The sequence below is a fragment of the Sarcophilus harrisii genome, chromosome 2, assembly GCF_902635505.1.
Source record: "Sarcophilus harrisii chromosome 2, mSarHar1.11, whole genome shotgun sequence".
Lineage (NCBI taxonomy): Eukaryota > Metazoa > Chordata > Mammalia > Dasyuromorphia > Dasyuridae > Sarcophilus > Sarcophilus harrisii.
The window spans coordinates 406,299,210-406,310,472 of NC_045427.1; the positions used below are offsets into that span (position 1 = coordinate 406,299,210).

Consider the following 11,263-nt stretch of genomic DNA (forward strand, 5'->3'; position numbering starts at 1 on the left):
GGCTTGTCAATAATTGTTTCTTAAATATGTACATGATTTTTCAGGTAAAAAGAAAGATGTGGTAGCATCAACAGTATTTACTTCTGCCAATGTTTATGAACTTCAAAAATATTTATCATTTTTACTTTCTTTGAATGGGAGCTATAGTAGATTAAGCAAACAGTATTTTCCAGACCTGGGATCCACTCACATTTTGTAGTTTTTCCAAATATCAATATGATCCAAGATTGTTTCAATTTCAAATCTCACAAATAACTTTTGGTAACTAGTAACTTCTATTTCTAATATAAATTAGAATTATTAATTAAAGTCACAAAAATTCAGGATTTCAGTCAAAGTTGCAGAGGTTAAATGTTTCTTAAGGTTTCCTTCAAAGTCAACTGAAGGGATCTAAATATCAAGAAGTCGTGTGTTATAACAGACAGAACACTGGACTAGGTGTCAGTAGGCCTAAATTATTATTCTGATTCTACCTTTCTCTGTATGACTGACTAGAGGCTGAGTCCTGGCTTCAATTTCCTTATTAGTAAAATGAGAAAGTCTATATCCTCTAAGGTCATTTGATTCAATTAACAGACTTTATTTTCCATAAAACAGGCTTCTATATATTCATTGACTTTTCTGGTATTTTAGATACTTGATCCAAGTTTAAATTCTCTGGATTAAATTTTGGCAAACAGAGCCTCCTATCTATCTGTCCACCATGCCATATCCTTCCTATCTCTATCACCATCTAACCCATCATAAATTAGATCTCTCCAACTCCCCTAGTATAAATTCTGCCTCTCCATGTGGTCTGTTGTCAGTCACTACTACTGGCTTGACTGTCTCATCTCCTTTTCACTCATCATCCTTTCAGGAAAAACTTAGATAGGCTGGATCTATCTACTGAAATATACAGGCACATACCTTTGTTATTCAGCATTCCTCTTTTCAAAACTAACTTTCATGATTGTAATAAATTAACTGTTTAAGATGATAGCCCAGATTTAATATTAAGTGCTTTTTTAATCACCAAAGAGGCAAGCCTAGAGACAACTAAGTGGTACAGTGAATAAAGTGGTTATTATATTTTGTTATTCTATCTTGTTTTGGAAATTGGCTATTAATTATGCCATAAAGGAAAAATCTCTATTAACCTATTTGATTAGCCAAAACATTGCCTTTCCCAACCATGTCCAAGAATTTAATGAATTTGTTGCAAAATGTAATTTCATATATTGCAATCCTCCCAGTAGGTGACAGTCTGTTATTTCTAAGTGAGTTGATATTTTATAGCTCTTATTTTCTATATTCTAGGAAATTATACCCGACTGGTCTTGCAATTTGAACTTAGGAGAAATGTCCTGTACTTTATTTTGGAAACCTATGTTCCTTCTACTTTCCTAGTCATCTTATCCTGGGTTTCCTTTTGGATATCCCTTGATTCAGTACCTGCAAGAACCTGCATTGGTAAGTTTCTAGTATTGAAATGATGGTTCAAGAAGGATATACTGATTAGATATTTACACTGTCAATATCCTTCCCTTTATTATTACTTTGGTTTCATAGGATGCTTTCCTCATAGATATAGCTCATAGGATAATATTATATATTTGTAACAGTGGAGCCAAAATGTGGAAAAAAGTATTATATATATATATTATATATATACATATATATATAAAATATATATGTATTTTGCATATTAAATACTCCCTCTGCCCTCCAAGGCTAATTTTTTAAATCAATTTTCTTTTCCTTTCAATTAAAGAAAATTCGCTTTTTTTCCTTCTTATGTCCCCCATACCCACACTAAGAAAGAAAAACAAAACTCTTGTTATAAACATGTGTAATCAAGCAAAAATATTACTATATTGGTTATATCCTACCCCACCCCCCAAAAAATGTAATATGTAATCTAAGTCTAGTATTTCTCTGTAAGAAGGTGGGTAGCATCTTTCCAAACAGAATTTTTTTTTAAATCAAGTGGCCCATCCTTGTACAAAATGAATCTATCATAGCCCTTTTTCATTTGTTCCTGAATTTTTTCAGAAAAGAGTTCAACTGTACACACACACACACACACACACACACACGGAAAGAGAAAAAAAATAAGTCTTTTTCACTGACATTAGAATATTTTTCCTTTCATTTCTCAGGTGTCACCACTGTACTGTCAATGACAACATTGATGATTGGTTCCCGTACATCTCTGCCTAGTACCAACTGCTTTATAAAGGCCATTGATGTATATCTTGGGATCTGCTTTAGCTTTGTTTTTGGGGCCCTGCTGGAATATGCAGTTGCCCATTATAGTTCCTCACAGAAGATGGCAGCCAAAGACAGGGTAAGAATTTTGAGTTTAACCATCAGCCCCTGATAGGGATGTAAAAATATAAATGCTCCCTAAATCTAAGCATATATTAGCAAAATATAGAGCTGATTCCTCAGATTATTCCCAGGTGGGGAAAACAGTGAACAGGAATGGCCAGATAACACAAAGAATTTAATTCACCCTTGCTTAGTTGCTAACTTGGGTACATAAGTAGCCATCAATCAATCAATAAACTTGCTATGTGCCAGGCAGTACCAGACTAAATGCTGGAGATACAAAAAGAGGCAAAAAATAGTCCCTGCCCTCATGCAGTTTACTATCTAATGAAGGAGATATCATGCAAACAAATATATGCAAAGCAAACTATACAGGATAAATAGGAAATAATTTAGAGGGAAGTTATCATCTAAGAAGGAGGGACAGGAAAAGGGCTTGGACCCAGAAGGAACTCCATGAGGAGGAAACCATCTTTTCTAAGAAAAAAATGGCACCTCCTTTTCAACTAAAAATCTTAGAAAATTGCCCAGAACACTGAGAGATTCAGTGACTTGCCCAGGTGCATGCAGACAGTATATGTCAAGGCAGGTACTTGAACCCACATCTTTGTGGTTGTTATGCAAATTTTAAATCCACTATACCATGCTACCTAACAAAAAAAGATGATTCCAGATATGAAAGACCAAGAATAATGATTTGATCACTTTTACTACCTCTGTGTAATCTAGAAAAGGTATATAATGATTAAAATAAATCTCTGGTTTGCATTTTGATGCTCACATCATGTGAACTTTGCAAATCAAGATGTTTTGATAAATGGTTGCTAAGATCAACCATTTGAAAGATGTCCTCCTGTCCAATTGCCTTCCTATCCTTTACCTGTCCTGCTCTATAGTCCAAGAAAGGTATTACTCATTACAGAGTTTTATACAGGCCAGAAGGCAACCACATGGCCTACTTCCTGATATTGTAGTCTATTGGCCTTCTTAATTACCTTATGTTCCTTAATGTAGGCAAAATTATCATTCCCATTTTTATGCCAGCAAACTAGAGATGGTAACTAACAAATAAATCAAAGAACCCTAAACTCTGAATTTTAAAACCAATTTCTTAGCACTAAATGCCACTTTATTAAACTTGTAATTAAGCACCATGCCTCAGTATTTTTTATCTTTATGTACTTCCTTATTTAATTATCTACTTGTTTGTTTGTGTGTTTGTGTGTGTGTTTTTTTTAATCAAGCACTTATAAGCTAATGCCTTTCTCTATAACCTAGGGGACTTCTAAGGAAGTAGAAGAAGTCAATATTACTAACATCATCAACAGCTCCATCTCCAGCTTCAAGAGAAAGATAAGCTTTGCCACTATTGAAATCTCCGGTGATAATGTCAATTATAGTGATCTGACAATGAAAACCAGTGACAAGTTCAAGTTTATTTTCAGGGATAAAATGGGTAGAATTGTTGATTACTTCACAATTCAAAACCCTAGTAATGTAGACCGTTACTCCAAACTATTATTTCCTTTGGTTTTCATGCTAGTAAATGTATTTTACTGGGCATATTACCTGTATTTTTAAGAATCCCTTGAAAAATTTTGACATAGTAATGATGTAATTGGCATTTTAGTCCTAATATGTATAATAACTCTATGGTGATACAAATAGCTAAGATATAACATTTGAGTAGTCATGCTTGAAAAGTGGCCCTGATATCTATTCTACTATGCCATGCCCCTTCTGGTATTATCTAAGATCTTGTGAAGAGACACCAACTTATTTCACTCCTTTTCTTTTGAAAGACATCTTTAAAGTAGCCTGAGATTCCATGCCATAGTTGACTATGTAATAAATATCAATAGAATACCTTTAACTCTTTTATACCACTGGTATTCAATAATAATAGCCAACATTTATGTAACACTTACTATGTGGCTTACTATTAGCCACTGGGCTAAGCATTTTACAAAATTATGTCATTTAATCCTCACAACATCTCCTCGGAGATAGGTGCTATTACTATTCTCATGTTACAGATGAAGAAACTGAGGCAAATGGAAATTAAATGACTTACCCAGAAAAGTCCAAATTTGGACTCAGGTCTTCCTAACTCCAGGACCTGATGCTTTATTCACTATGCCACCTAGCTAATTATATAGTGCTTTAAGGTTTCCCCAACCCCTCTCCATATACACAACTTTTTTTTTTTTAAGTGATCCAAATGAAAGAGATTTCTACATTGGAGAATCATATTATTTACTAACACTCTAGAGTTCATCCTTGTCTGTATGTAACATATTCTCAGAATTTCTGGCAAACAATGTGCTACACTTTGGAAATGTATAGGCAGCTCATCTTAGAATCATTATGCTAAAACAAAGTTAAAATGATCTTTCTGAAATACTTTCCACTAACAAGAGTAAAACAGATGTCACATGTTTCAATAGCTTCTTCCATTCATACTTGACATGTAAGTAAAGAAAAATGGTTAGAATATTAATATTCTCTTGATTCTTTTTGTACTGGTATGATACAGTGAATCCTTCAAATCAGATTGACATTTAGGTTCATATTCCAAGGACACCTGATCATCCATGGACCTTATGATCCATATCACTTCTCACAGGGAAAATAAAGCATATATATCTTGCCCCAAAACAAATCAATTAATCTCCTCTTCAATATCCATAATAAACATGGAAACAGTTCATATATTCCAGAAATCTCAAAAGACATTTTAGTAACAGATAAAGCATCAATTTCTAGCTACCCTTGTTTACATATTGATAAGTGAAAGGAATACCAACATAGCAAACCACATCTTATATTCAATAAGTTATCTCCTTAAATATAATACTTAACCTAGTTGAAAAAGACTATGGAATTTGTAATAATAAAACCTACAAGCCATATATTTCTTTCTATTTTTTAAATTTTATTGATGATCTTGGCTTTTTATACCACAGTAACTTTCCAAAATGCACTCCTTCCTTTGTGATACTCTTTTAATAAAGAAAACAGTAAGCAAAACTAATCAGCAAAACAATCACATTTGACAGTATACACAACATTATACATCCAAGAACCCCACTATTGTACCTCAAGGAGGAAAGAAATTTCATTACTTGTTATCTAGAACCAGGAATTATCACTGCAATTAATCTAAGTTCATTGACTTTTGGTAATTGTTTTCATTTCTATGATTGCGATTACTATATATTTCATCTCCTGGTTTTGTTACTTTGCTCTATATCACTTCATACAAGTCTTTCCATGTTTCTCTGGAATTCTTTTTATTTGTTGTTTCTTGTGGTGCAATGATATTCTAGAACATTTGTATACAATAATTGTTGTGTTATTTCCCAATTAATGGGTACCCACTTTGTTTCCAGTTTTTGTTAACATAAAAATTTCTATTACAATTTTTTTTATATTGCAACTTTCTGGTGTGTTGGGTTTTTTTCCTGTGACCTTGGGATATATACATAGTGTTTAGCCACTGAGTCAAAAAGTATGGAAAACAGTAGTGGGTTTTTTTTTATTTAATTTCAAATTGTTTTCCAGAATCAAACCAATCATAAGACTACTATATTTGAATCCTGGCTCTACTACTTAATGCCTCTGTGACCTTAAGCAAGTTAACTACTTCTTTTAGCCTTAATTTCCTCACCTGAAAACAAAATGGAAAGGGAAAGAGTTGGATTGGATGATGTCTAAGGTTCCTTCCAGTTAAGTCCTATTATTTTCTGACCTTTCCAAAAGGAGGTTGTTACCAGAATCCTTATGACCAGGAATTTTGGTGCTGTATTACTGATGCAGAAGGATGCTGTGATTTGTCCTTCATTTTCAAAGATCATGACATAAAGTGAACTGGATTTAAATGAGGGAAGCCTGGGCAAGGTCACCTGCCTCCATTCCCCCTCCACACAGTTCAGGGTTCAGCCATCAAGATTCAGTGGCCAGAAATAGATCAGGACAACTGGAGTTAGCCCTGGATGCAATAAGAGACCTTGGCCTTTTTAAGCTAAGATCAATAGTAAACATGCTCATGACACTGATAAAGTATTTTTTATTAATCCTTTTATTTTCTCCTTAACAAGGTATTCAATTCTTTTGAGAAACTTAAGTCAATCCCTGACCTTGGATACCGCTATTGCACTTGTAACACTGTATAAGCATTATTGAGTTACAGAAAGAACTAGAGCTGAGTACTAAAGGCTTGGCTTAGGAACCCCTCTGATAGGTACAAGAATTCCTCTATTGTATCTCCATTATTGCTGGCTGATATTGCTTCAATTTCTAACTTGTTCCAGGTACTCCTTGACATTCATCACTGCCTGCATTTACTATCCACTCTGAGGCTTCATGTATACCTGGAAGTGCCTTATAGAGGTACAAATTTTACCTTCTGCAAACCAAGTCCAAGGGTTTGTGTATAGCCTATTCTCTGTGTTTCTGTTTCCAGCTTTTGTTTCCCTTTAAGGCAGAGTCCAAAAGTGTAACTAAGGTACATGAATTATGAGATAAATTAGTTATTATCAAACATGATATGAAGAGGAAAGGTGAGAATCCAGGGCCAATTGATCTGGATTCTCATCTTTTCTTTTTATCCTGCTTTATTAAAGAGCTAATAAGACTGGGAAAAGATTCTGGAGGGCTTTACTAGCATCCTGGAGAGAGTTCTTCCTGGGCAGAGCCCTTACATTAAAATGGAAAAGATTCTGGAGGGCTTTACTAGCATCCTGGAGAGAGTTCTTCCTGGGCAGAGCCCTTACATTAAAATATCAGTGCAAGTTATTATTTATTTGCTTTTTTCTATCTGGTTTATTTAATATGGTCTATCATTTTAAGGACAAGGGAAAATGTTAAAAGAATTTCTTGCCACAGGCTGGCCATACTCTACAAATAGAGGATCTTTCATTCTGTCTAAATTAGAATAGCCAGGTCAAAATAATCTCATACTGTGAGGGAGAAAAGGTTAGAAGACTTTCAAGTTCAGCCTAGTCTTTTTAAAGTATTTTCCTTTAACCTTCCTGCTTTTCTTTTTTTAAAATTGATAACATGATCTCATACTTTGTCCAGAAACAAACAAGGTATCATTTGACATCATGTGTATTCTTCTGAAATCACCTGTACCAAAAGGAATATACATTCATTTTTAGCTAATGCTTCCCATAATTACATTTCTATGGATTTAATTGCCAGCAATTTTTTATAATATTAAAAAAACAAATGGAAGGATTAAGAAGATAGAATGTGATTGTACAGTCCAATTCTATTTATAATAAGAAAAACTCAAGTAGAATGACATTACTGCCCTGAAACACCATTCATCTATCACATAAAGAAACTGCAGCATTATGAAAGAGAAGAAATACCAGAGTTTAGCTATGTTCATCGATAGAATTAGCATTGAGAGAAATCTCTTGGAAAAGAGATCATTGTAGAAACTTAATGAATGCTTTCACCCTGCACTGAAATGAGATTTCACTATGTGAAATTTCACACTGTGATCCCTTGAAAAACAATAACAATTATTTATCAGAACAAATAATTAACACCAGAGACAAAGGCACCATTCCTGTTTTCATTGATACCAATTCATTACATTTCCCTTGAAAATAGATAGCTGAGATAGAGTTGTAGGAAATCAGATTCTTGGAGGATGGCATAACTTTATTTCTACTTCTTTATTTCTCTGGTCTCATTGCATTACATTTTCTTACAATTTGCAAATATATTTTGGTAAAATATACCGTCTTTGTATTTTTTATCTTTTTGTATTTTTGTTCTACAGTTCTGTATTTTATACAATTCTATATTAGAGTACCTTCTCTTTTAAAATTTTTAAAATAATTTCATTTTTCTGTGTTTTAAACATTAAACATTAAAATGTGTTTTAAATACACATTTCTTTATGAATTTTGTTCAAAGAGAAAAATCAGAACAGAATAGGAAATAAAACAGAAAAAAGTGAACATAGCATGTGTTGATTTACATTCAATCTCCATGGTTTTCTTTATGGATACGGATGGCATTTTCTATCCAAAGTTTATTGGAGTTGCCTTGGATCACTGAACCACTGAGAAGAACTAAATCTATGAAAATACTTTCTCATATAATAGGGTTACAATATCAATGCCTGAATACATACAGCAAGTTAGCCCAATGCTACAAGGTCCATTTCATTCAATATCTTTAATGTCTGGTTATTAAAATCAAGTTTATATTTATCACATTTTAAATCATGCAAAGTAGGACATAGGAATAAAATCCAAAAGACTTAGATTAACTGGGGAGAAAAATCATCCTGGAAAAAAATAAGATAAAACTTAATAGAGAGAAATGCCAGTGACAAAAAAAGAAGGAATAAAAAGGAAGGAAAAGAAAGGGGAGAATGAAGAAGAGGAAAATGGTTGTGATGATGATAATGATGACATATAATCATAATTGTGATATCATGTGATATCATGACATGAAGTGAACTGGATTTAAATGAGGGAAGGCTGGGCAAGGTCACCTGCCTCCTTTCCCCCTCCACATGGTCATAACTGAATATAAGTCCTCATGAAAAGAAACTAACATGATATTCAGGGGCATTATAAAAAATATAGCAGTAATCCTACTTTCTCTAGTCAATCAGTTAACACGCATTTATTTAATATTTACTATGTGCCAGGCAGTGTGCTAAGTGCTAGGGATTTAAAAAAAAGGTAAAAATAGTCCACTTTCAACGATACACATTCTGAGGACATCTATCTATCTATCTATCTATCTATCTATATGCATATATATATATATACAAAATATATACAAACAATGGAAAGAAAGAATCTAATAGAGAAAGGCACTAGTAAGAGGCAGAAAGGGGGAGAAGAGGAGGGAGAATTGCAGAGGGGATCAGAGAAATTCTCCTGCAAAAGATGGTATTTGAGCTGAATCTTAAAGAAAGCCAGAAAAAATAAGAAGTGGAGGTGATGGAGCACCCTATTTCAGGTACAGAAGACAATAAATACATATTTATGGAGACAGGAGGTGCAATATTCTCTCCAAAAGCTGCAGATAGCACAATATGGCTGCATGGAGAGGAATAAAATGCAAGAAGACAGAAAAGGTGGCAGCCAGGTTCTGAAGAACTCTAAATGCTTAACAGAGGAATTTTGATTTAACATGAGGTAATAGAGCTACTAGAAGGGGTGACAAAGTCAGACTTATGCTTTACAAAAATCACCTTGTGATTCAGGCCAGTTCCAGTGATCTTGTAATGGAGAGAACCATCTGCACCTAGAGAGAAGACTGTGGGGACTGAGTATGGGTCACAAAATAGTATTTTCACTTTTTTGTTGTTGTTTGCTTGCATATTGTTTTCTTTCTCATTTTTTCCCTTTTTGATCTGATTTTTCTTGTGCAGCATGATAATTGTGGGAAAAATGTGTAGAAGAATTGCCCATGTTTGATGTATATTGGATTACTTGCCATCTAGGGGAGGGGATAGGGAAAGGGAGGGAGAAAAAAATTGGAACAAGGTTTTGCAAAGGTGAATGTTGAAAACTATCTGTGCATGTGATTTGAAAATAAAAAGCTTTAAAAAAAGAAAAGAAAAGAAAAATCACCTTGGTGGCTAAGTGAAGGATGAATTAAGGGGACACTTGAGGAAGAGAGACAAAATAAAAGACAATTATCATAATAATCCTGGTGAGTGGTAGTCTTTTCATTATTCATGTCCAATTTGATCCACCATGATTTTCAAAGAATGTATAAACAATGGAATGGATTCAGAGAAGCATGACAAAAGGATCAAAGTAGTGGAAATAAACTAATATAAGAATAAGTTGTTTTAGCTCTAGAAGAAAAGAAGGAGTGGCAAGACTAAAGACATTTTTAAGTACATATTCATGCAAATTGTCTTCCCCTATTAGATAGTAAGCTCCTTAAAGTCAGGGACATCTTTCTCTTTCATCTGTATCCACAGTGGCTTGCACAATACCTGCAACATAGCAGATACTTAATAAGTATTTACAAAGTTGAATTGAATGTAGTGAAAAAAATTTTGTAGGTAGGATAATAAAATGCTCATGGGTGATGAATGACTTTTCTATCTAGAAATCTCAGTGAGTAGACATAGCAATTTATTCTGTTTTACCTGCCTGAAATTTGTTTAATTGAAATCTCTTTAAGTACTATGAAACTTATGGATTCTCTGATAGCCAAAAAAGCCAGAAAAAAATATTTCAAGGTTTTTTTCTTTCTCCTCAGTATTCTCACAGAATTAAAATACCAGATACATGTTATTTGTTCATTTGTTCTGCATATTTATTAACACATATTATCATCTCTAGTCAAGTAATTCCCATCCTCTCTTTTGAGTTTCAGATCTAAAGCTTGCTTACTGGTTATTTCCACATGGAAGTATGATATAAATCCCAAACTCAATATGTCTAAGATTGAATTCATTTTTTAGCCCAAACTTAGGATCTTTTTAAATTCCCCTGCTTCTGTAAATTCTACCACCATCTTTCCATTCACCTATATTCACAATCTTGGCATTAACTTTGGCTTATCATTTTCCATCCACATAGCCAAATCTTTTTTTTTTATTCCTACCGTCATCCATCCCCACCAACAGAACAAGTAGACAAGCCAGCCTAGTTGCAGAAACAAAGTACTCTGGAAGAGAAACAAGAGATATAATGTCTAAAAAGAGTCCAACTACCACTACCTTCCCACAGATCTTAAGGGAGACAGCCCAAGACCCTGAAATCAAGAGCTCTAGGAATAACTACACCTTGTTGCTACCATTAGTCTAGCTTTATGCCCTCCAACTTCAACATTGAAGGGAACAATCCTTGTAGAGAATGGACCCAAGATCCTCACTATCTCCTATATCAGCCATTAACTGACTGCTATCAACAGACAAATAAATACAAGAATTCTAGGAACAGTTGTGCCT

The 11,263-nt window shown here is 33.8% G+C and overlaps 1 protein-coding gene across 1 annotated transcript in view; it reads left to right on the top strand.

Moving 5' to 3' along the window:
* The window catches only part of GABRP (gamma-aminobutyric acid type A receptor subunit pi), a 41,138-nt gene extending 36,812 nt beyond the window's left edge, over positions 1–4,326 (top strand). The window contains exons 8-10 of the mRNA XM_003759128.3: positions 1,300–1,452; positions 2,142–2,329; positions 3,592–4,326. Coding sequence (XP_003759176.1) covers positions 1,300–1,452; positions 2,142–2,329; positions 3,592–3,894 — 644 coding nt within the window. The 3' untranslated portion in view covers positions 3,895–4,326. The remainder of the gene's footprint in view (positions 1–1,299; positions 1,453–2,141; positions 2,330–3,591) is intronic.
* The last annotated feature ends 6,937 nt before the right edge of the window (positions 4,327–11,263 follow it).